The sequence below is a fragment of the Pelodiscus sinensis genome, chromosome 1 (assembly GCF_052426305.1).
Source record: "Pelodiscus sinensis isolate ZL-2025 chromosome 1, ASM5242630v1, whole genome shotgun sequence".
Taxonomy (NCBI): domain Eukaryota; kingdom Metazoa; phylum Chordata; order Testudines; family Trionychidae; genus Pelodiscus; species Pelodiscus sinensis.
The window spans coordinates 142,987,879-143,013,127 of record NC_143052.1 but is presented as its reverse complement, the minus strand read 5'-3'; the positions used below and the strand labels follow the sequence as shown (position 1 = coordinate 143,013,127).

Below are 25,249 nucleotides of genomic sequence, written 5' to 3'. Positions count from 1 at the left end.
GCGGGATGGGCAGCACTCTGGGATCTGCGTGCACCTGGGCCAGCCCCACTTCCTGCTGGCCGGTTCCCCCCCACCCCTTGCACCAATCCCGGCCAGCCCCGCTCCCCGAGACCCCCTCCCGGCCAGCCCTGCTCCCCCCAACCTCCTCCCGGCCAGCCCTGTTTCCCACCGGCCAGTCCTCCCCCCATCTTCCCTGGCCATCCCCGCTCCCCCCAACACCCTCCCAGCCAGCCCTGCTTCCTGCCAGCTGGTTCCTTCCTCCCCCCCCCCCCGATCTCCCCCAGCCAGCCCCGCTCCTCTCGACCCCCTCCCTGCCAGCCCCACTCCTCTCCTGGCTGGTCCCCACCCCCATCTGAGGTCAAGTGTGTCTGGTATTTTTTTGAAATCATCTGGTAACCCTATGCCTGGGGCTGCTACTTCTCAGCCACTATGTAACGTTGCTTCCCTGTGGTCCGCTTTCTTCATACACACACTGTCCCAGCTGGGCTGCAGGCTTGCCATGGTGCTGCAGAGCAAACAGCTTCTTGTTAGTCAAGCTCTTGGCTTTGCTTTCATAGGTTTTTTTGTGTTTCAGGCCCAGATTAGACAGTTCATATCCAATTTCTCCAGTCTCTGTGCTGCAGTGTGTGAGAATTGCATTTTCCAGTTGCCCAAACTGGCTACACATATAACATACTGATACCAGTGGGTTACACACAAGGCTTAAGTTCAGCTGGAGCTGTCTGGAGTGGAGCTTTGGAAAATATTTTCAACCCCCCACTAAAATGTTTATAGCCTACAGGTCATGGGGCAGGCATTGGTGAGGTCTGTGAAATAATAAGAATTTAAATCCTGATTACAGATGCAGGAGTACCCCATTTTACAGGTGGCTGAACCAGCTACCAGTATTTGGCAGGCTCTTTCTGAGAAGTGGCAAAGTGAGACTTGAGCCTGTTGTTGTAGGGGCAAAGTCTGTCCCTGACTTGTGTAACATGTGAGGTCTTGCTCAGTGATAAGCATGAAGGGTATGCAATTATTAGCAGAAGTGAGGCTAGAACACATGGTCTCCCGTGCAGTTCATAGGGTTGCCAGATGGTTTCAACAAAAATACTGGACACACTTGACATCACATCACATCACAATCGACATTACATCTTATTTAGGAAATACCCAACATTTCTATTTTCTCATTTCTATTTTCTCAATTTGTTTCCTGGACAGAAAGCTCAAATACTGGACTGTCCGATTCAAAACCGGACACCTGGCAACCCTAGCAGTTCATCTGCCTGAGACTAAAGCTATGTAGACTGTGAGAGGAGCGGGATCCATTTTGTCTTCATCCTGCCTGAAGGACCACTGTGTGTGTACTGCTGAAGTGAGACACTGGGTCGGTGTGTGCCCAGTGTAAATAGAATCTTGAATGATTTGGCAGCAAGCCAGAAACAAGCTGGGCTGTGTGAATCCTAAACATGCAGTGGCAATTTTCAGCATCTTACAACTCAGACACATTTGGAAAGATTTTCATGAGGCCAACACAAAGTCACCCCCCAAAGTCCTGTTGCAAAACCTCATAGAGGAGGCTAGGCCTCTTCATAAACAGTCCACAAGAGTCTTTGCTAGTTGGAGTGTAAGGTGCCCTAAATATGGGGGTCATTGCCACTCTCCATATCATTATGAAGGTACATGTGGAAGGCTAATCATGAGTCTATTTCATAAACTTAAAGATCAGAAAGTATCACTGTGATTGTCCAGTCTGACCCCTGGCTTACATAATAGGCCTTAGTAATTCCTGTTTCGAGCCCAATAACTTGTGATTGAATTACTGCATACATTTTAGAAAAATGTAATGATTCCAGGTGAAAGATTTTATCACGCCCTTTAGTAATCTATTCCAGTGGGAAATTATCCTCACTTAAAAATGTGCATGATACTTGTGTCTGTTTGAAACTGTTATACATTTTGTAGATATACAAAATGATCTACATTTTGTAGATATTATAAGAAACATTTTTGATAAGAAAAAAAATTTGAGTGTGTTCAGCTTCATATTCTTTCTGACGTGAGTGTGCTATGTAGAGATAAGACTAGTTGTCATTATTAAGCTATTAAATAATGAAGTGTTGGAAGGTTGGCGTTAAAATTGTGCATCACAGTGATTTTCAATTATTTTTATGTATGACTTAAGTTGAGGGTGATAGTATTGTTGAATTTAAAGAGAGTGGGTTCAAAAGTTTAGTAGAGTGCTGTCATTATTGTGTTACTAGAAGATTTACCTTGCGTTGCTTGGGTCTTTAACTCAAGTAATTCTTTTTTTTTTTTTTTTTTGTAATTTAAATCATTGCTCTGGGGTGGAGTAGAGCTGGGGAGGAGGGATTCAATATGCAGGCTGTCCCAGGGAGAGAGAACAACTCCAACTTTCTTTCACTGCAGGAGTTTGGGGCCAGGTGAGAAGCACTGTTAGGGTTGCCAGATGGTTTAATCAAAAATACCAAACACCTTCCCCCCCCCCCCAAAAAAAAACAGGGAAAAAATCTGTTGAGAAAAGAAAGGCGGGGAGACCAAAGTTGTTGAGCAAAAAGGAAGGACCCCAAGAGTTGTTAAGCTAAAAAAAAAAAAAAAAATTAAAAAACCCCAGCTTGGCCCCTTTAAGAAATGTTTTTGAGGCTTTTTGGCCCTAACAGGCTGCCGGCAGTTGTCCTCCATCTTTGTCTTCCTGCTCCGGGCCAGACAACTCCCCTGCGGAACCAGGTTAGCACCCGGGATTTTTGCCTCCTGGCCGGGAAAAAATCAGAAAATACCCGACATTTTAGGTGTTTGGTATTTTCTGAAATTTTACCAGACAGGAGGCAAAAATACCGGACTGTCCGGGTCAATACCGGGCACCTGGCAACCCTGCTGCCCACAGCTGCTGCAGTGATCACAGCTGGGAGAGGGGTGCATGTTCCCTGGCTTGGGGACAGACAAACAGACAAAGGCTCTCAAATATGTAGTAAAAACAACAAGGAGTCCAGTGGTACTGGAAAGACTAACAAACTTATTAGCTTCAGGGGGTAGCCAAGTTAGTCTGTACAGTATAAACTTAAAAAACAACAAATAGTCTGGTAGCACTTTATAGATTAACAAAACATGTAGGTGGTATCATGAGCTTTTGTGGTCACAGCCTACTTTTTCAGATGACTGGAGTTTTGAGTTTAGGATGTGCAGACCCAAAATAAATAGGGGCGAAGAGGGGGGTGGGGAACAAGGAGCAGAGGGTATGGAAATATCAAAGCGGAAAACAAGAAGGCAGAACTGGGAATAAGTAAGCACCTGAAGATTGAGTAGTTAAAGCAGATAAGAATCAAAGGCAATAACAGGAATCTACACAAAGAGCTGTTTGCACCTTCATTGAATGTTAGGTTGATAGTGTTAGTGTATTAGAGCATATTCTTTCGTGAACTACAGCTCACTTCGCCAAAGCATATGCTGATATATTTGTTAGTCTTTAAAGTGCCATTGGACTCCTCATTGTTTTTGTTGAAATAGACTAACAGGATTTCTCTCTGAAATATAGAGTAGATAGCTGTTCCTTTCTCCACCCCTGCCCTCTTCTGCCCCAATAGGATTCAAGTTGTCCCAGTACCCATCTCTGGCTCCTTGCTGTCCCCCTTGTGGTCATTATACAACATAATTGTCCCTGCTAGCAGAGCTCTCCCTTTCCATTTGATGAGAAACAGTCACATTGCAGGCACATCCTGTTGTCCTGGCACAACCAAACCTTGCCCTTGCTTTAAGTTAGGAATAGAGGAAGCTGCCTACCGAATTAGGCGGTCCTAGCACTTACTGTATGGGCGGAGTTCTTGAACAGACAGAACACTTCCAGACAGACAAACTCTCTCATATATATAGGAGATGATGGCACCGAGCTGATGCTTGGAAACCATAGGGCTATGTCTATATTCGCAAGATTTTGCGCAAATGCTCTTTAACGCAAGATTTTTTGCGTTAGAGTATTTGAGTAAGAGAGCGTCTACACTGGCATGTGCCTTTGTGCAAGAGCATCCATGCCAGTGTAGACGCTCTCTTGCGCAAGAAAGCTCCAATGGCCATTTTAAACATCAGGCTTTCTTGTGCAAGAAATTGATGTTGCCTGTCTACACTGGCCTCTTGCGCAAGAACAGTTGTGCAAGAGGGCTTATCTCTGAGCAGGAGCATCAGGGTATTTGTGCAAAATCTTGCCAATGTAGACGTAGCCTAGCTGTAAAATCCTGTTTAAAGCTAACCAGTTAACTGGGACGCTGTGGGTAGGGGCTGCTCCGGCTGGGCTGGGCATAGCCTGCTGCACTGTGGTGCAGGTGAAGGTTTGCTCTGGCTGGGCCAGGCCAGTGGTTACCCAGTTGACCTGGTAAGCATGTTGTTAAGGCTGATTCTTAGTAGGTAACTTGTTAACCCTTCACATCCCTATTGGAAACTGTATGTGAATGTTGTCTTCAACTTAGAATTTCCTTGCTTTTTAGTATTTGTATTATGAGGAAATTCACTTTAGAAATGTTAATTATAAGGCCTTGTCTATATTACAAAATCTCATTAGTTTAACTGGATTGATTTAGACACCAGCAACCAAACTAAGCTAATGTGATATAAGCAGTATTGAAACTGATTCCAGTGTGTCTACATGAGGGGTGTGCACTGGTTTAAAGTTTAAAATTAGTTTTAAGTTAAATCAGTGCATTCTTCTAGTAAAGGCTTAGGGTAAGTTAATTTTGTTTTGGAAATTATATGGGCCTCAGATGACCTGCAGTTCTCAACTTTACAACATTTGAATTACACAAACTACAAGGTTTATAAATTGACATCCTGTTCCTATTTCTGACATTGGGTTCGACTTCATGACGCTCAATCCTGTGCTTTTTAGATCTGGGTTCCAAGTTATGACGTTCCGACTTGAGACGTGATTTTCAGGAACCAGTTGTGTTGCAAGTGCGAAGACAGCCTGTACAGGAAAGAGAAGTTCCCAAGGTAAAAGAGCAAGTCAAAGAGGTAGGGCTACAAAAAGGATCCAGGAATTCTCATTCCGGTTCTTTGCTCTAACCCAGTAAGTCCAAATCCCTTGCTAGAGTAGGGAATAGAATCTAGGGTATCCTCCCTTCCCTTGCTATAACCTTCTAGGACCCTGCCCAGAGCTGGAATAGACTGCAGGAACTCTGATTCCCAAGCTCCCTATGCTAACCCGTTATGCCCCAGCTCATTCCTAAAGCTGTCAGTCAGTTGTCTCAGATGCAGTGGACTCCTCCTTGCCCCCAATTACTTAGCCACAAGATCCACTTTTCTCTTTGGGTGCTATCCATCCTAATGGTAGTCTGAGCGGGGGCACAGAAATGGATAGTCCTGTGTGGTGCAGGGAAAACCCCACCTCGAATTGTGCACTCAGGCATGGACCCCTGACAAGCTGGGAGAGCTCAGGAGAGCCCAGGCACACTTCAGGGACAGAGGAGTCTAGTTCTGAGGAGAGATTCAACGTTAAATTAGTCAGATTTCATTTGTGACTTGCAAAGTCATGTTAAAATGTGTGTACTTGTGTCTATTGGACACCCCTGAAGATGTACCATGTGAATAGGACTTTTAAGCATCTCAGTATAATAAAGCTTATTGCAAACCGGATGCATTCATCGGTATGTGTATATGTGTTGTGGGAGCTGGGCTTGCATAAGAGACCCCTCACCAAAAACTACTGGGAGACCATTTCCCTGGGTGAGCTATGACAGTTGTGTGTCTGGGCAAGAGTATTATAAGGTACTGCACTGAGACCAGCTGCAAAGAGCTGCCTATAAAGTCAAAAGAATCAAGATTGTGAACTTAAATGCTAACATTTTAAAGCGGTTTTAAATCCCCCCTTTAAAAAAATAAGCAGGGAAATGAAATGTAAAAAAAACAGAGATAATATAAAAATTCAACACCCCAAATACCGAGGGGCCTGGTTTCTTTCCCTTACATGGGTAGCACTTCACTACAATGGGAGTAAGACGTATTAATCTTAAATAATTTTCTGCGGTTTTCCAGTGACAAGCATTAAGATTATGATCTTAGTGAAGATCCTCTGGCTTATAAATACAAGCTATAATAATAATAATAGTAATAATTTTTGGCATCTCTATCACAAGCTGAGATTTTGGTGTGAAGTGGTCTCATACACACAATTCACTCTCTTTTTTCACTTTTCTGTCTGTCTCCCTCTCTGTCTTTCAAGGTCCACTAAGAACCTGTAGTATCTCTGGAGTGAGCGCCCCCTTCTGGAGGAGCTGACCCTGCCCTATTTCCTGAGCCCATCATCTCAGTCTCCCAGGGAACAGCGGAAGTGGGGGAAAGTGACACAAATTTATGTTTTCATCCAGCTGGGCCAAGGAGAATGGGGGTCCCACACCCAAAAGAATGAAGACTCGACAGAACAAAGACTCGGTATGTGAAAGGAGAGGCGATCATAGGGAATCAAGAACTGAGAAAGGAGGAGGGCCCTGGGTTAGGACTGAGATGCCTCAGCTAAGCTATGTGTTGAACATAGGACTGGAGTAGTGGAGTGCTGTCGGTTACCAGTGCCACAGAGGCCTTCAGCACAGCTGGGAGGTGGTGTGGGGATTGCACAGCAGGGGGAGCTGCAGGGCGCTCTCAGTGTGTTTTCCCTTCTCTTAGATGTCAATGCGGAGTGGCCGGAAGAAGGAGACTCCCGGGCCCCGAGAGGAACTCAGGTCACGGGGCCGAGCCTCCCCTGGTGGTGTCAGCACCTCTAGCAGTGATGGCAAAACCGAGAAATCCCGGCAAACCACTAAGGTAGGGAAAAGTAGTTGTGATATTGAACCATGAGATTCACCAAGAATCTGGCAGGGTTTGGTTCTTCCACTCTGCCTTTGGGATCCTGCTGCCCCCCTACCATTATAACAAGGTCTTATCTCCAACCAACCCTTTTCAACGTTAGTGTTTGCCAGTTTGTGACCTGTGTTTCCTAATTCCCCAGGGACCTGTGTCAGTCTGTCCAATCTGTCCTTTTGTGTACAGATCACTGGTGTGGCAGCTTGCTCTCACCCACTGTGGGACCCAGGAGCTCCATGTGTGACCCCTGCTTTCTCTCCCTTGCAGAAAGGACGGGTGGAGGAGTCCTGCACTCCCAAAGGTGGCAAGCAGGGCCGGATGGAGGAGATTTCAGAGAGTGAAGGGGAAGACAGCAATGCCCCCAAGAAAACCAAAACTGAGGTGAGTTCCCCTTTGCATCCTACAATCACTTCCATGATGTGGTTCTCTCTTGTGCTGGATCAGGCTCATGGACCTCTCTTGCCCACTGCCCCGGCTGTGCTGGATCACACCACTGTGTTAGTTGGGGGCCAACAGGCTTTACCAAGTTGGCGGGGGTGACAACTCTCTCCTAAGAAGAGGCCTCCTCCTACATTTCAGGAGCTTGGCCTCATTGTAGAGCTTCTCTTTCTGGGGCAGGAAGTGGTTGTCCAATCCCAGAAGCATGTAGTTCCCCAGGATATCCCTGTAAGGTCTAGTATATGCCTTCTGTCCAGCTCATCTGGGACTTCAAAGCAGATATGATCAGCTATCTTATTGCTTTGTCAATTCAGGGACATTGATTGCGTACCTGGACTGCCTGGAACTGCCTTACTTGGATTCTGGTTCAGTGCTTAGAAGAGGGGACTAGTATTAACACTCCTGAATTCTCTTCCTGGTCCTGGGAGGGCTTTGGGGCCCTCACAGTTCAAAGTGGAAGGGACTGGCATTCAGCCTCCTGGTTTCTGTTCTCAGCTCTTCTCCTGACTCACTTCCCCTTAGCAAGTCCTTTCCCATGCCCATTGTGTGCATTCCAGTGGAGTCTAGACGCCCCAGGCGCTGAACAAATGTGCAGTAAGAGAAACCTCTGCTCTGAAGAGCTTCCCTCTAAATGGACAAGGCAGGTGTGGGATTTTTAAGCTCTTTTTGTTCTGTGTGAGTACAACACCCAGCACAGTGGGGCCCTGCTCCATGCCGGGGGCCCTACGCGTTGCGGCAATCCACATAGTGCTAATATCATTTTACAGGGAAGAAACTGCGGCACAGAAAGGCGAGGTGATTGGTCCAGTGTTACACAGGGAGTCTGGGGCAGAGCAGGGGATAGAGTCCAGATCTCCCAAGTTCCAGTCTAATATGTTAACTACAAGACCATCCTTCCTATAGAGCAGGGGACATCAGGCCTCTGCATGATGGGCTCGTGTAGCCTGTGGGGACTTGCTCACATTCTCTAGAATCTCAGCATTCAAGTTTTTGAGAAGAAAGTTTCTTGCCCTTCTACTTGTAGAGGTGGCCAGCTATCTAACCATGACCCGAGTGTAACTGATACAGTGATGTCTGCCAGGCTCTTCAGGCAGCCTGAAATGATGTCTCAGAGGAGGGAATTCCTCAGTCCCTTCTGGGTTTTTTGTGCTTTACACAGTGAACATAATATGAAGAAACCCACACAAGCACAGTTGGGTCCAAAGAACTGTGTTTACTAATGACATAGAACAAATACACTGCTGGTTCGGTGGCTTTTGAAACAGAAAATAATAATAACCTCTAAAAGGCTTATTAACTATTCTAAATGTGATCGGCATTATACTGCTATATTTACACCAGTATAACTCATAAGAAAGGTCTTTGCATTGACTCTGGCCAATGCAAAGAGAATGAACAGAACAGATAATCCTCAAATGATCCACTTCCTGTCACCCTTTCCCAGCCCTGACAGACAGAGGTTAGGGACACCATCCCTCCCCATTCTGGCTAATAGCCATTGATGGGCCTATCCTCCATGAATCTATCTAGCTCTTCTTTGAATCCTATTATAGTCTTGGTCTTCACAACATCCTCCGGAGGACCCCCTTAATCGGCATAACAGTGGACTCTTTTCACTGTAGCTTATGTCATAAGCCCTAAGAACCAACAGAGACATTTATGCCTTGTCAGCATTAAGCAGTTGATCATTTTATTTTCTGGGATGAGGGTGGAGGTGCAAGTGGAGTCCATGGGGTAGGTTCTGCGTGTGGCAGCAGAGGAAGCAAATGCAGAGGAGAGTGGGGAGAATAGAGAAGAGGGAAAAGAAGGAGACGACAGAAAGGGCAGAGATAGCAGAGGCCCAACCAGATGCAAGTTTCTTTCCCCAGCAAGTGCTGAATGTGCCAATAAAGCATTGAACAGTTAATAAATCATTGCTGAATATTTAGTTAGTACATAAAGACCCCCTACTGCCCTCAGAGGGCATTCCACTATACTTTGGGGGAGTAATTCTGAACTATAGCCTGAGCCACAGAATAGAATTAAACATGGAATTTGGCTCTTTTCTCCAAATGTGTTTTGACACCCCTGCTCTGTGCCTCAAGGTACCCTCTTTGTCAAGTGGACTATTGATACTTGCCTGCCTCCCCAGACTTGAATGTCTGTTCAGTATGGGGAGCTTACCAGATGGAAGGTGCCAAAGGACATCTGCTTCCATCTGCTGCGAATCTCTCGCCTTAGTAGGGGGAGGAGGAGCACCTCCCAAGCTCCTTTGGTGCCTTCAAGGAGCTCCAGAGGGGAGAATCACTGGGGACTCCATGTGAGAGGGGTCAGAAAAATATGACCTTCCTTCTGAGCTCCTATAGCAAGAGCTGAGAACTTCAGAAAGGAAAATCTTGGGGGCTCAGAAAGGGGTGGCTTTTTTGCTCATGCTCTGGGGGGGCTGTCTAATTCCTCCCTCCTCACTGTACCTCAGGAGCTACCATGTCCCCAGTCTCCCTCGGATGTTGACAGCCTCGATGGCCACAGCTTCAACGATGAGATGAGCAGTGACCCACGGGACATTGACCAGGATAACCGGAGCACCTCGCCCAGTGTCTACAGCCCAGGCAGCGTGGAGAATGATTCAGACTCATCCTCTGTGCTGTCCCAAGGGCCATCCCACTCTTACCATCATCCCCCACTGTTCCCTCAGAGCCCCCCACCCGCCCCTGCAACCGACAGCCTTGCCCGCCCACCTGAGCCAAGCTTCAGCCTAACAGGTGAAGCCCACCCTCCAGCCCCTGCAGGTGGCTACCACTCTCAACTTGAGACCCAGGCATCAAGGGTTTTCCAGGCCCAGGCACCACCAGCACCTGCCTCCTCCTCCTCTTCCTCTGCTGCACATGGTCCTCTTTATCCCTCTGCCAGTGTGGTCCAGGGGGGGCCCAAAGCCAGTGGTGGAGGGGGGGGCCTCCTCATGCCAGGAGGGCGAGAACAGACCCTTAGTGCCAAGCACAACCCCCCACCCACTACACCTATCTCCCTGGCCTCTGTGGCAGGGGGCCTACCCTCTCAGAAAACACCCCCAGGTAATCCCCCAGTAGCACCCCCAGCTTCTGCTCCCTCCTTTCCCCATGTCTCAGCCAACCTGCCTCCCCCACCAGCCCTGCGCCCCCTGAATAATGCATCCACCAACTCCAACTCACCTGGGACGGTGGGGCAGGCATTGAGTGGGCACCTCTCATCACCCCATGGGATGGGACAGGACAAGACGTCTGCCCCGCCCCCCTCACGTTATCCCTATGCCACCCCGCCCCCACCTCCACCCAGCTCCTCTGCCCAGTACCCTCCACCTTCCCCGGCCCAGGCCCTGCCCAGCTACAGTGCCTCCTATGCCCATTCCTTCCCCCCACCCAGTGGCCTCTCTGTCTCCAGCCAGCCCCCCAAGTACACCCAGCCCTCCCTGCCCGCCCAGCCCGTGTGGAGCCAGGGTCCACCACCCTATGGCCGTCCCCTGGGCAACACCAGCTCCCACCCTGCCGCCTCCTTCCCTGGCCAGCCCCCACATCACCAGCAGCCACCACAGCAGCAGCACCACGCCCATGGCCCTGGAGGGGGCGTCTCCCCAGCAACAGCAGCTCCTTCGCAGCCACCTGGAGGTTACTCCCACTCTTTGGAGTCAGGCACTCATCATCCTTCACATGTTGCCTATGGGCTACGTCTCTACCCACCCCACAGCCAGTCCACATACAGCCAGGCTCCTTCAGCCTCGTCGTCTTCCTCCTCTTCCTCCTCCTCCTCCTCCTCCTCCTCCTCTTCTTCCCAGGGGACATACCCCGGGGTCTGTGCTCACCCCCAAGGGCAGAGTCCTGCTGCCTATGCCTTCCCCCCACCACCTCCACCCTCACCTGCGCATGGAGCTGGACCACCAGTCACCTCTGCCTCTGTCACTCTCTCCACTGTCATAGCTACCATGGCCTCCTCCTCAGCCCCCTACAAAACAGTGTCACCCCCTACTCCCCCTTCCACTGTGGCCCCCTATGGAAAGCGGGCAGGCTCACCTGCCCCCACATTCCAGCCCCCAGCACCCTACAAGCCGGGCTCACCCCCTTCTTCCTCTGCTTCATCATTCCGTGCGGCCACGCCCCCTGGGTACAGGATGACCTCTTCCCCGGCGGCTGGCAGCTACAAGGCCTCCTCCCCTGCTCCCACTGCCCCCCCATTGCCTGGCAGCATGGGAGTCCCCGCTCCCTCACTCCCACCACCACTGAGTGCTGCACAAATCAAGCAAGAGCCATCGGAGGAGTACGAGCCCCCAGAGAGCCCAATGCCACCGGCTCGGAGTCCTTCACCAGCTCCCAAAGTGGTGGACGTACCAAGTCATGCCAGCCAGTCAGCCAGGTGAGCAGAGCAAAGTGACACAGAGAGGGGGGAAAATAAGAGGAAGGAACATGGAGATAGAGAGAGAAAGGGAGGGGGCAGGGAGGGCAGCTATCCAGGGCTGCAGCAACAAAGAACCCCCACAGGAGTCACAAAGGGTGAGCTATCCGGAGGGTGAGCCTTTGCGCTGGGCATCCAGGAAGAGCCTCCTCAGGTCTCTTCCAGCTCTATGATTCTATGAATTAGAGCAACCCAGTTTGAGCTCCATCCCCAGCCAGGACTGCTTGCATGTTGCACTGCAGCAGCTCACAGTCCCACTAGTTGCGTGCACTGTAGGGATTCCCCTAGAACCTAGTACCAGCCTGTGGAATGTGGGGGAGGGGTTGGGTTGTCATAGTGGTAGGCTGACAGTGGGACAAGGGACTTTTCTCCCAACCTTTTGTTTTATGGTACCTAGGAGGCTGTCACGGTGTTGGGAGAGGGGGCGAGAATCTCATTCTGCTTGGAGAAGGAGATTGAACCACAGAGGCAGGGAGACCATATTTGCTGGATGCAAGGAAGGGAAAACCAGATGAAAAATAAGGATAATAATTTATTTTAAGGAACATATTAGGAAAACACCATTTCCCTTATCACATCATGCATTTGTTTTTCAATTGTACATTTCTACTGTCCTCAGCTGTACATTACGATTATTATAAGCTTTAGCGTTCTGTTTAAAATGGTACTTATCAACATTTCAATGCATCTTGGGAAATCAATTCATAAAACTCTTTCCATGTACAATTGAAATTAACTTTAATTTGAAGCTCAGTGTTAATAGAATCAAAATGTAGCAGGTTTCTGCAATCTCTGTCTGTCTGTTTTCACAAAGAGAATATTCTTTCCCCCGCTGCATTTGAGGTAAGTATGGACATAATAAATTCCATAAGTTGTAAGAAACTGGAGAAGAAGGAGCATGCTGCCATGTGTCAAAGCCCCAACCTTTCCCCTGCACATAGTATTCACTGAACTTTCTTTGCTATAAAACATACTAGTGCCCATATGTGGCAAGCATTTGCTGTTCACCTAAGCCATTAATGATCCTTTTCCTTTCCAGAATTTTTCTAAATTCTTCTTAGCATTTCCTTATCCATGTTCCAAGTGCAAAAACAGGCCTGGGCTCAAGAGACTTTGGAATATTTAGTATAATGTTTTAACACCAAAGTCTCAACCAGGAAGCCATATCCATGAATTTTTATGTCAGATGTGCAATTCAGGACAGTCTTACAATAATACCAAAGGAGATTTTTTTTGAGCTGTGTGTTTAGTCTTTTTTAAAAGGCTCGGTTTCTTCAGGCTAAATTCTATGTAGAAAATTGCTAATCCACAGTCATTAGCTGCTGCTCTGCAAAGGTTTGATTTAGACAACAAATTTCATACAACTAATCAGTAAAATAAGGGAGTTTAGAGGTGATCCCTTAAATTTAGGGATGAGTGGCCAACCTTCCTTGAGTGGACTGGAGGAGAGGGGAGAAACACAGCAAGTATCAGGTGCATGGGGCATGGCTGCTCTCCAGAGCCCTCACTAGCTCCAGTATCCCTGCACACCCCTAACCTTCTTGGATATATTGCCAGGCAGGTGCCAACCAGTGTTTTCTATGCTCATGCAGCTGCTCAGCAGAAATTCAAATGCTGCCCTGCTGATTGGCAGAGCATCCACTGCTAGGCTTTTTGTTTCTACTGGTGGTCCACATTCAAACATGCGTTATCCCGCATAAAATTTATTCCACACATAGATGGAAAAAATCCACATATCGATGGAAAAGATTAGAGGGTTGTTGGTTCCAGCCCTCATTATTCTCCCACTTCTCCATCTCTCTCACACTGACACTTATGTCTCTGGTTTCCACAGATTCAACAAACACCTGGATCGTGGCTTCAACTCCTGCTCCCGAACAGATCTTTACTTTGTGCCCCTGGATGGCTCCAAACTGGCCAAGAAACGGGCCGATCTTGTAGAGAAGGTCCGTAGGGAGGCTGAACAGAAGGCCCGGGAGGAGAAGGAGCGAGAGAGGGAGCGTGAGAGGGAGAAAGAGCGAGAGAGAGAAAAGGAGAGAGAGTTGGAGAGAAGTGTGGTAGGTGTTGCAGTGCCCACATTGGGGAGAATGGAGCTGAGCAAGGGGTGATATTTAGGGATCACAGTGCCCCCAATGGGGGGGGGCCTCTTGTTAGTCTCAGACACTGACAACCTTCTCTGCTCTCTTGCAGAAGATGGCTCAGGAGGGCCGGCCAGTGGAGTGCCCATCTCTCGGCCCTGTTGCTCACCGTCCATCCTTTGAGCAAGGCAGTGCCGTGGCTACTGTCCCGCCATATCTAGGCCCCGACACTCCAGCTCTGCGCACGCTCAGCGAGTATGCCCGGCCCCACGTCATGTCCCCCAGCAACCGTAATCACCCTTTCTATGTGCCGCTGGGTGCTGTCGACCCCGGCCTGCTGGGTTATAATGTGCCAGCCATCTACAGCAGCGATCCAGCCACACGGGAACGGGAGCTGAGGGAACGCGAAGCCCGGGAACGAGACCTGAGGGACCGGGACCTGAGAGAGCGTCTTAAGCCTGGTTTTGAAGTCAAGCCAGCTGAGTTGGAGCAGCTCCATGCTGTGCCTGCTGCTGCCATGGATCCTTTCCCGCGCCATGCGGGGCTGGCTCTGCAAGCAGCCCCTGGCCTGCACCCTGCTTTCCCCTTCCATCCAGGGCTGGGCCACCTGGAGCGGGAGCGGCTGGCACTCGCCACTGGCCCAGCCCTGCGGCCAGACATGTCATACGCCGAGCGACTGGCGGCTGAGCGGCAACATGCAGAGCGGGTAGCTGCCCTGAGCAATGACCCGCTGGCCCGACTGCAGATGCTCAATGTGACGCCCCATCATCACCAGCACTCACACATCCACTCCCACCTTCACCTGCACCAGCAGGACGCCATTCATGCAGGTGAGGGGAGTGCGAGTGCTCGGGGTGGGACCCCCAGCTGCCAGTGCTCTCCTCCCCATACGTTGTGTCAGTGGCTCCTTCTCACATGGTTATTTCACCCACACCGGCAAATAATACAGGTGCTCCCAGTTCTGGCTCTAGTCTCTGAGCAAGTCTTAGAATTGGCTCAGCTTGCACACGTTCAGTGCCAGTGCAGAAGAAAGGCACAGGCAGCTCCACTGCACAGGCTCTCTTGGCCCTCCCAGCACAGTCCCACAGTGCTTATGTCCAGCCCTGAGCACTGATGGGATCAGGTGGGACGCTCTCTATCCTCCAGGCCCTCGGAGTGCTGCTGGGGCTATACTTAAGGAGTCCCAGGTCTGTTTCTCTTCTTCACCTCATTCAGGACAGGCCTAAGCAGCCTTGGTTAGCCTCAGCTCAGCCTGGCTCTCCACCTCCCATCTTGTTAAAGTCACAGAGTCCTATTCCAAATGCTATTTTATTTCAAATATGTAAATGATGCAGTTAATAGCATAGAACTATCTGTGCAATTTTTAAAACGTCTTTATCCTTTTGGACCAATGTGTTTCAGCTCCTGACAATGCAAGCCTGACAGAGAGAGGCTAGCAGGCGCACACAGCACCCTGGACCGCTCCTAGCTTACTGGGTGCTGATGTGGGCAGTGCTGTGGCTGCAGCTCCCAGACTCCTTGACCTGAAAAAGTGAAACCAGGGCCACTAGTAACTGTAGACAGAGACATATGCCAAAGAATCCCAGTTTTGCTCATCACCTGGTGTCTCCTACTGCATAAGCTGGGACAGGAGTTGGGAGTAGGGGAAGTTTGATGGCTGAGTTAGACAGAGAGACCTGGAGGAATATCCTCCCAGCAAAGTTGGGTCCCAAGCATTTCTATCTCAGCCTCCCAAACAGAAACAAAGAAAAGGAGAAGTCCAGCAATGACAAACTCAGGAAAACAAAGCCCAGGGACTCAATAGTAGAAAATGATTGTACCAAAGAGAGGACATGCCTTATCCCTTTGAGCACTCAAAAGTAGCAGTGCCACCCATGCCAACCTATTGGGCAGTGCTTCAGTGGGAACCTGGTGACTATGCTTTGGCACCTGGTTGGGTTGTGCAGACCTGTACCCCACCACACCTGCACAGATCCACAGGTGGCCCTGTTCAAAGCAGTGAGAACCAATCAAAATGTTAACAGGCATAAACAAATGTCCATGATTCTCCTTACACTGCTGCACCTCCTACCAGCATTCCAGCATCTAACTCCACAGGATATGCCCCTCCAGAAAAGGTAGCTACCATACTGATGCAGTACACAGTACTTGCAAGCTGAAGTGCCTGCATGTGAGCATCTGAACATAGAGGCACCCAAAAGAAATGGACGCTTTTGAAATGGGCCTTACGTTGTGCATGCAGCATGTGCTCCCATGCCCATGCTGCACATGCATGCTGAAGGGCTGGCCCAAAAGCCCAGTCCTGGTGGTGGTTCCAGAGGAGGGATGTTGCATGTGGACTCGCAGAGCAGGTTTCTGTGAGCTAGTGTGGATACAAGAAACAAATGCAGCTATCAACGATGGCACTAAAAGTGATTTAGCTGCATCATCTGACCTTGAAAGGATTCTGCCCCTAATACAGAGCAGACTGCCTATAGATGTGTCATTCTTCCCCTTCTTCCATAGCACAGCGTTATTTATCCATCTCTTCTCTCTCCAGCCTCAGCCTCTGTTCATCCCCTTATTGACCCACTGGCCTCGGGGTCGCATCTCACTCGGATCCCATATCCCGCTGGTACCATTCCTAACCCACTTCTTCCTCACCCACTACATGAGAATGAGGTGCTGCGCCACCAGCTGTTCGGTAAGCACTACAGGGAGCGGTGGGGCAGGACTGAAGGGCATCAGCACAGCTGGAAGCAGCAGAATGGGATAACGGTTGGTAGGAGACTGGGTGCTGCTGTAGCAGCTGTAGCGGAAGGACTGGGAAGTTGGGGTGCTGACAGGTCAGGGTTAAAAGGCCTTGGCAGAGAACCCAAGAGGAATATGGGAGGGTGCAGGAGGTCTGGATTGAACAGCATGGACGGAGCCCTATTAATGGGGTATGATTGAGTCAGGCAGGATGGAGGATGATGGGGCTGATAAGCTCACAGGATGTGTTCTTTTCCTCGCTTCTCTTTGTTGAAGCTGCCCCCTACAGGGACCTGCCAGGATCTCTCTCTGCTCCCATGTCTGCAGCTCATCAGCTCCAAGCCATGCATGCACAGTCAGCAGAGCTGCAGCGTCTGGCTCTGGAACAGCAGCAGTGGCTTCACGCCCATCACCCTCTGCATGGAGTGCCACTGCCTACACAGGAGGATTATTACAGGTGTGCAGAACCCATGGGTTGGAGGAGCGTGATGAAAAACCTTTTGCCTTTTGGGCATTGGTTCATATCTGGCCCCAGGATGGGGGATAAGGAGATGGGATAGGAGCTCCTGTGCCTCAAGGTACCAAATCCAAACAGACTCCAGTTCTGGGGGACCAGAATATGGAGTCTCTCACTTCTACAGTGCGCCAGTTCTAATATGGCCCCAGGTTGGTAGTGAGTGAAAGCCATTCACATCTGATGGCTGTTCCACGGCACTCATGCTTAATGAGCAGGGCTCGACAAACCGCTGTTTCTACTCGCCCATGGCGAGTAGATTTCAGCCAGTCGCTCTGTGCGCCCCATTTACCAGCGCTGCGCGCATGCGTGGTATGGGGCTGGCGAGTAGCTCTTGTCGCAGTTTGTCAAGCCTTGTTAATGAGTATTTGAGGTATTGTCTTTTCACAAAAGCTGGCAGCACAATTGGCACTAATTGATCTTGTTGTCAGAGGACTAAAAGGGCCACAGAGCCTGGAATCCCTCTTGCCTCTGTGAGGGGCTGTCTCAAGGAGAGTTGTACATGTGTGTTTGGAAGTGACTGGGTAGTACTGTTCTGGGGATTTACCAAACATTCAGTTGCTGAGCAAGCAATTTAATAACTGATGAAATAAAATTCACAATGCTAAATCCTCTCTCTCTCTCTCTCTCTCTCTCTCTCTCTCTCTTTCTCTCTCCCTCCATCTTTTCCCTCCATTCTTCTATTGCCTTGCCTCTGCCAGTCACCTGAAAAAAGAAAGTGACAAACCCCTTTAAATGGACCCCAACCCTCACAATGACATCGTCATGTCTCCCTCTCCAGAGGAGCAACCAGCCAACCAAATCCTGGGGGAGGGGAAGCTGTAGAGTGATACATCTGGATTCTACTCAGCACCATGCAAGAGAAGAAAGGGTGGAGACAACAAGATGGCCACCCTGGGAGTAAAGCGGGGGAGGGAGAAAAGGGGAGAGGGGAGTAAAACACCAACAAAAAGCTTGGAGCATTGGATGGACTTTGAGAGGGACACTGAAAGAGTCACAATTGGTGTTGCAAAGAGCTGGCGGCACAGTGTCATGGAGATTCAAAATGGCTACTGCGCCATCTTCTCTCTGAAAAGTGGTTGTGTTCAGTAATAAAAGATGGAAAGCATCATGAGACTTCTGCATAGAGGGGCAGCCCCCTCTCTTTTGAGTGAGCAAACAGGGCTACTCAAACCCCGATGGAACTCTTTTCCAAGTGACTCCTACCCCACCCTGTCTGATGTAAGATATGGCTTAGAAATGCAAGGCATCTGGGCCTTTTCAAGCATGGGCAATGCTGCTTCCCACACTCCAAAACCTTTCAGGAGTGAATATGGTGAAGAGATGCAAGGCATCACTGGAACTCTTCAGAATGGACATTGTGACTTTCCCACACAACTCTTGAGGGGCTGGGCCTGGCTATGAGGTGCAAAGCACCACAGGACTGTTTTCAAGAAGGTGGCTGTATTTTCTCCCATCTTGAGGGAACAGACATTGCCAGAAGGTGCAAAGCACTGTGGGAGTGTTTTCAAGAGGGTAATTGCCCCTCTCCCTCCCAGCCCACTTGGGAGGGTTGATGTGGTCAAGAGGCACAAGATATCCTGGAACTGTTTTCAAGATGGTGGCTGACCCTTTCCCTTCACCCATTCCAGTTGATGTACTTTAACTCATGCACATCCCATTAGACGTGGCAGTTTTGCGTAGCAATTTGTGACTCTCCGATCCGCGTGTGTGTGTCTGATCTCACAGTTGTATATCTCGATCTGTCCCCATATATATATTTACTTAAAACATTAAAAAAAGCTATGGAAAAACACCCAAAGTCCCCCATATTCCCAATCCCCAACATGCATTCTAATAATTTATATATAGAAATATATATATATATGAAGCTCTTAAAAAAGAAAAGCAACCAAACAAAAAACCCTTCCAGAAACTGACTTTCTTGTGTTCATTTCAAAGGAGCTGGGAGTAAGAGGAAATAAAAACAGTGCACCACACTGCAGGCTGTGAAAATGGAGCATAGTCCCCCAGATGCATAGTGGCCCTAGCTCCCAGATGGGGTGTAGGGAGAGGGGATATGGCCAAGGCATGAAAGGTGACACCTCTGATCACATGCCCTAATGGCAAATTGGGGGTATAGAAAGAGTTGATATGTGGGAGACGTGAAGGGTAGTATCAATGACTACCAAGCTAGAGTGCTGAGGTAAGGAGCCTGTGCATGATATGACGAAAAGGTGAATCATCTAGCAGCACCTAGTGCCAGGTTGTGGTATTGGGGATATGGAGATGGCTGGAGAACAAAGGGAAACACCCCATCAGCTGAGTGCCCCCAGTATTAGAGGGATGCTGAAACCTGAGGCATAGCCAGAGAAGGAAGGGCAATACCTCCAGTTGCAAAATATCTCCCAGTGTCAAAACACAGTGGCTACGTCTAGACTGGCATGATTTTCCGCAAATGCTTTTAACGGAAAAGTTTTCCATTAGAAGCATTTGTGGACAAGAGCGTCTATATTGGCACGGATGCTTTTCCACAAAAGCACTTTTTCCGGAAAAGCATCTGTGCCAATCTAGACGCGCTTTTCCGCCAAAAAAGCCCCGATCGCCATTTTCGCGATTGGGACTTTTTTGCGCAAAACAAATCTGAGCTGTCTACACTGGCCCTTTTGCGCAAAAGGACTTTTGCCTGAACAGGAGCAACATAGTATTTCCGCAAGAAGCACTGATTTCAGACAGTAGGAAGTCGGTGTTCTTGCGGAAATTCAAGTGGCCAGTGTAGGCAGCTGGGAAGTTTTTCCACAAAAGCAGTTGTTTTTGTGGAAAAACTTACCAGTCTAGACATAGCCAGTGGGTATGTCCAGATTACGTGCCTCTGCCGACAGAGGCATGTAAAATAGGCTATAGTCAATGAAGCAGGGATTTAAATATCCCTGGCTTCATTAAAATTGGCTGCCGCGCTGTGCCGGCTCAGCTGATCATCGGCACAGCGCGTCAGTCAAGACACAGAGCGGTCGACAGGGAACGCTTTTATCAACCGCTTCTGTAAACCTCGTTTCATGAGGCATAAGGGAGCGGTCGACAAAGGTGTTCCCTGTCGACCGATCCGTGTCTTGACTGCCGTGCTGTGCCGACGATCAGCTGAGCCAGCACAGCGTGGCGGCCATTTTTATTTTAATGAAGCCAGGAATATTTAAATCTCTGCTTCATTGACTATGTCAGGTAGCCTATTTTACATGCCTCTGTCGGCAGAGGCATGTAATCTAGACATACTCAGTGGGAGGGGAGAAGAGGCAGAGCTGGGGCACAGTGAATAATGGTACCCCTTACAGAACATCCTGACTATGTCTACACTGCAGGCTTTTTGTGCAAGAACAATTGTTCTTGCCCCAAAACTTCCAGAGTGTCTACACTGCATGTGCGTTCTTGTGCAAGTAAATTTACATTAAGGCGTCGGAACAGAGGGCTTCTTGCACAAGAGTTATTCCTCTCTTCACGAGGAATAAGCCCTCTTGCGCAAGAAGACAGTGTGGAGGGCAACTGGTTTCTTGTGCAAGAAACCCTATGGCTAAAATGGCCATCAGAGCTTTCTTGCACAAGAGAGCATCCTCTTGCGCAAAAGCACATGGCAGTGGGGACATGCTCTTGCGCAAGACCTTTTGTGCAAGAACTCTTGTGCAAAACAGTTCTTGCGGAAAAAGCCTGCAGTGTAGATGTAGCCTCTCTGTATGCCTTCTTGCTTGCTAGGAGAGGAGGAACTATCCAGGTTAAGAAAGAGAATGGTGACCCTAACATGAGGTTGGGATACTGGCAGAGGCCGTCCACACTGCAAAAGTGCATCAGAAAAGCGATGCACTTTTGCACAAGAGAGTGTTCAGACTGCATGGACGTGCTCTCGCAAGAAATCTCTGATTGCCAGAATCATCTGTACCAGGGCATCTGTACTTCTTTTGATAGGCTGTTCTTGTGCAAAAAACCTGTTTCCTGTCCACACACACCTATTTGCACAAGAGCTCTTGTGCAAAAAGGCTTATTCCTCGCAGAAAGAGGAATAACTATTGCACAAAACCCCCTCTCTTCTTCTGATTTACTGTAAATTTTCTTGTGCAAAAACATGCAGGCTACGTCTAGACTGGCATGATTTTCCACAAATGCTTTTAATGGAAAAGTTTTTCCGTTAAAAGCATTTGCGGAAAAGAGTGTCTAGATTGGCACGGACGCTTTTGCGCAAAAGCACTTTTTGCGGAAAAGCATCTGTGCCAATCTAGACGCCATTTTTGCCTTCGGGGCTTTTTTGTGTAAAACAGTTTTTAGCTGTCTACACTGGCCCTCTTGCTCAAATACATTTGCGCAAGAGGGCTTTTTCCCCGAACGGGAGCATCATAGTATTTGCGAAAGAACACTGACAATCTTACATCAGATCGTCAGTGTTCTTGCACAAATTCAAGTGGTCAGTGTAGACAGCTGGCAAGTTTTTCTGCAAAAGCTGGAAGGCAACCATGGCCCAGGCTTGGACCCTCACCTGCTACATCTTGAGCAGCCCAGCCCCGGACCCAGCTCCTGCCGTGGCCTGGCCCTGGAGATCTACCCTAGCACAGCAGCCAGGTAGCCCAGGCCCGGGAGCAGCCTGGAACCCGTCAGCTGGGATTACCCCTCACCACCACAACCCAAGCAGCCCAGATCCACCTGCTGTGGTTGGAGTGGCTGGGCCCCAAGCCCCCCTACTGTGGCCTAACCCTGAGCCTCCCCTGACTCCCATGCAGCCCAGCAAGAGCAGAGCCCTAACACCCCAACCCTCTGTCCCAGCTCTGAGCCCCTCATCCCCAGCTCCACTCCAGAGCCTGCACTCCCAGGCTATGTCTACACTTGCACCTTCTTGTGTGAGAAATATGTGAATGAAGCTAAGTGTGGAATATCACTGAGCCTCATTTGCATACCTAATGAGCTGCCATTTTGCAGAAGAGGCTGTTGCGCCAGAAGGAGCTGTCTACACTGTCCCTTCTTGCGCAAGAAAAACCCTCTTTGTGCAATGCCGCTATGCGGATTATTTTCAGGAATAACAGCATTGCGTAAGAGGGTTTTTCTTGCGCAAGAAGGGGCAGTATCGACAGCTCCTTCTGGCACAAGAGCCTCTTCTGCAAAAATGGTGGCTCATTAGGTATGCAAATGAGGCTCAGTGATATTCCACGCTTAGCCTCATTCACATATTTCTTGCGCAAGAAGGCGCAAGTGTAGACATAGCCCTGGGGCTCCCCACTCAGAACTCCTGGGCCCTGTCTGAGGGTGGTTGCCAGCCTGGAGGACACAACGGTGATAGAGCTCGAAGCAGAAAGGGGGACAATGCCCAGAACTAGGGTTGCCAGATATTTTCACAAAAAATCCTGAACATGGCAGGAAAAAAATTGGTTGATTAAAAAAACGAAGTTGCTAGGAAACTGCACCTTTAAAAATCTCTGTGCTACTTGCTTCCCCTCTCCCCCAATCACTCCCACCCAGGTCAGACAGCAGGGCTACATCTACACTGGCATGATTTTGTGCAAATACTTTTAATGCAAGAGTTTTTGCGTTAAAGTATTTGCACAAGAGAGCATCTACAGTGGCATGTGCCTTTGCACAAGAGATGTGCTTTTTGCACAAAAGCATCCGTGCCAGTGTAGATGCTCTCTTGTGCAAGAAAGCTCTGATGGCCATTTTAAACATTGGGCTTTCTTGTGCAAGTAATTCTGTCTACACTGGCCTCTTGCGCAAGAGGGCTTACCCCTGAGCTGGAGCGTCAGAGTATTTGGGCAAGAAGCACTGATTTCATAGATTAGAATGTCACTGTTCTTGTGCAAAATCTTGCCAATGTAGAGATAGCCAAACTATCAGATATTTTACATGTCCAGTATTTTTTTTTTTTTAAACCAGAGGTGCCATGAATAACTGACTGTTCAGGCAAAAACAGGCCACCTGGCAACCCTATGCAGTGCCCATGGTGCCAAGCTGCCTTATGAGCTCTGCAGAGGGGCGGAGAGCAGCCCCCAACTCAGTGCTAGCCAGTACAGCGCGTAAACAAACGCCGCAGGCAGGGCACTGCTGTGCACTCGCCGGGCGCCTCTATCACTCTCCCACCTAGTGCAAGCTGCCCTGAGAGCACGTGCCCCGCCCCGCGCCGGCCTTTTTTCCACCGGCCCCGCCGCCACTGTCGTAAGGGGGCGTGGCCTTTGCGTTTTTACACCAATAGGAAATCACCTCATCTGCATAGCGCTAATTTGTTCAATACACGCTCCTTTGCGGGGCTCACAGCACGTGGCATGTGGTTTTGGGGGCCGGTGCTTTGGGGGGGGGCTGTGCAGAGTCCGCAGGAGCTCTACACGCCCTTGCTTGCAAGTCACCCTGAGCGAGCGCGCACTGGCAGCCGCTGGGGGCCCGCGCTCGGGCTCCTCTCCGCAGTGATTTCAGCTCTTTTAGTATTTGTCTAGCAGGCTCTCTGCGCCGCCAGGGAGCCTCACTCCGCGGTGAATGTCAGACTGGGGCTGCTCGCGCTCTGCTGGGTGTGGGCGGCGGGGAGCGATGGGGGCTCCCGGGCTGCGCCCCCAGCGCGAGATGCCTCCCGCCCACAGGCCCGGCAGCGCAGCCGCGCGGCCCCTGTCCCGCCCCGTCTGCTGCGGCCCCTCCCGGACCCCTGACGTCAGCGGCGCCGGCTCGCGCCCGCGGTCCCGGCTGGCGCCTGCAGCGCCTCATGGCTGCCCCGGGCCCCGCCGCGCCGGGCTCGCTGAGCGCCGAGCAGGCCAAAGGTGAGGGCGGGTAGGAGCCCCGCGCGCCCCGACTTGCCCCCCCCCCGCAAATCGCGACTTGCACTGCAGGGTCCCGGCCCCTGCCCAGCGGCCCCGCGCCCCATTGCCCTCGCAGCGCGCTGCACCCGGGGCGGGCTGGGCGGGGCTCACTGCTCTGCCTGTCTCCCCAGTGGCGCTGGCCGAGGTCATCAAGGCCTTCGGCTCCCCGGAGAACGCGCAGCGCATGGAGGAGGCCCGGGACAACGCCTGCAACGACATGGGCAAGATGCTGCAGTTCCTGCTGCCCGTGGCCACCCAGATCCAGCAGGACGTGATCAAAGCCTACGGCTTCAGCAGCGATGGGGAAGGTGGGTTCGCCGGGCCGGGGCAGAGCCGGGCTGCGGTGGTTTCCCTTTCCGGCCTTTGTGTCGGAGGCTCCCGCCGAGGGCAGGCAGCACAAAGCGGTGTGGGCCCCGGGGAAAGGGCAGTGCAAGCAGCACTTTAGTGCAGCCGTGGGACCCACATGTGCAGTATTCTCCACCTGCAGCTCCTTTGTCTGGCCACAGGATGGTATCCTTGGAAAACCTACCGGGGGGGGGGTACTGGGGAATACTGTCACCAGCTAGATCTCTTCCCAGCAGTTTTCTTCCTTCCCCTTCTTTCTCTTAGGTGTCCTGAAATTTGCCCGACTGATAAAATCTTATGAGTCCCAGGATCCTGAGATTGCAAACATGTCTGGGAAGCTAAAAGCCATGTTCCTGCCTCCAATGACACTGCCCCCACACGGGGCTGGGACAGGGGGTGTGCCTGTCTCCTGAAAACCGGGACCCTCTGCTGGCCTTCTTGGGCCAAGTCATGCCACACTACATGCCTGTGAGAGTTTTTGACAAGTGGGATTCCAGGACTGCTCTCCACCACTCATCAGTGTGCTACAGTTTGCCAGAAAAGCCCCCTACTTCTTGGAAACTCTGCAGCAATTGGTTTCTTTGTGCATCTTTGTTTTTTGAGCTTGTGAATAAAAGCTGCTTTGAAAATGTCCCCATGTGTTTCTCAGTGAGTGTGTACCCAGTCTGGATCTTAGCGCTGCTTCCTGGGAAAGAGAGCACGCCCCACTGAATGTAAGGTAGAAGGGAGCTCTGGTTACCTCTCCCCTCCCCCTTATTGGTAATCCCCTAATCTGTGTAGTTCTGCCTTCAGGAGATAAGTACCTTGCATGAGCTAAATTTAAGGAAATCAAGATGTGTGGTATGGGGAATCGCAATCTTAGGCCTGGAAGCAGAAGGCTTGAAACCAATTGACACTTTCTAAACCTCCAACCTTGTAAATCCTACAGGGAGTGCTGTAGGCCAGGACATAAGGCAGCAGAGTGAAGGGGGCTCAGGACTGGAACATCAGGCATTTGGGGTGGGGCTCCGTGTATCTCTCAACCTGTCAAGGATCCATTATTCAATGCAATGGGTGGGTCTAGTTTAGAAAAGTAGATTGTGTTTAAAAATATTGCAGCAGGCACTTCTTCACTAACACATTTTTACACA

General features: G+C 50.0%; 2 protein-coding genes and 1 non-coding gene across 5 annotated transcripts in view; all 3 read left to right on the top strand.

Moving 5' to 3' along the window:
- ATN1 (atrophin 1) overlaps positions 1-18,778 on the top strand; it is a 41,839-nt gene extending 23,061 nt beyond the window's left edge. The window contains exons 2-11 of one of the 3 annotated variants that reach the window (XM_075903623.2): positions 4,874-4,977; positions 6,206-6,414; positions 6,646-6,783; positions 7,090-7,203; positions 9,716-11,622; positions 13,496-13,718; positions 13,852-14,569; positions 16,279-16,422; positions 16,746-16,926; positions 17,685-18,778. In XM_075903623.2, the coding sequence (XP_075759738.2) occupies positions 6,337-6,414; positions 6,646-6,783; positions 7,090-7,203; positions 9,716-11,622; positions 13,496-13,718; positions 13,852-14,569; positions 16,279-16,422; positions 16,746-16,926; positions 17,685-17,718 (3,537 nt within the window). In that variant the 5' untranslated portion in view covers positions 4,874-4,977; positions 6,206-6,336 and the 3' untranslated portion in view covers positions 17,719-18,778. Of the gene's footprint in view, positions 1-4,873; positions 4,999-6,205; positions 6,415-6,645; positions 6,784-7,089; positions 7,204-9,715; positions 11,623-13,495; positions 13,719-13,851; positions 14,570-16,278; positions 16,423-16,745; positions 16,927-17,684 lie in introns of all 3 variants that reach the window. The other 2 variants (XM_075903631.2, XM_075903634.2) reach the window with 2 other exon arrangements.
- A 4,610-nt stretch (positions 18,779-23,388) lies between these two features.
- LOC112545982 (U7 small nuclear RNA) lies at positions 23,389-23,449 on the top strand. Its single transcript, XR_003089578.3, has one exon. It is a non-coding gene; the product is annotated as a U7 small nuclear RNA (small nuclear RNA).
- On the top strand, positions 23,447-24,752 carry C1H12orf57 (chromosome 1 C12orf57 homolog). The gene is made up of 3 exons (XM_075903621.2): positions 23,447-23,735; positions 23,906-24,082; positions 24,384-24,752. Exons 1-3 carry the CDS (start codon positions 23,681-23,683, stop codon positions 24,530-24,532), a joined length of 381 nt encoding a protein of 126 aa, XP_075759736.2. The 5' UTR covers positions 23,447-23,680; the 3' UTR covers positions 24,533-24,752.
- The last annotated feature ends 497 nt before the right edge of the window (positions 24,753-25,249 follow it).

Bases quoted from the DNA above. Each gene is read 5' to 3' on its own strand.
- C1H12orf57 (XM_075903621.2), top strand. From the start codon at position 23,681: ATGGCTGCCCCGGGCCCCGCCGCGCCGGGCTCGCTGAGCGCCGAGCAG. The intron at 23,736-23,905 runs GTGAGGGCGGGT...CTGTCTCCCCAG, and splicing joins GAGCGCCGAGCAGGCCAAAG to TGGCGCTGGCCGAGGTCATC. The intron at 24,083-24,383 runs GTGGGTTCGCCG...TCTTTCTCTTAG, and splicing joins CTTCAGCAGCGATGGGGAAG to GTGTCCTGAAATTTGCCCGA.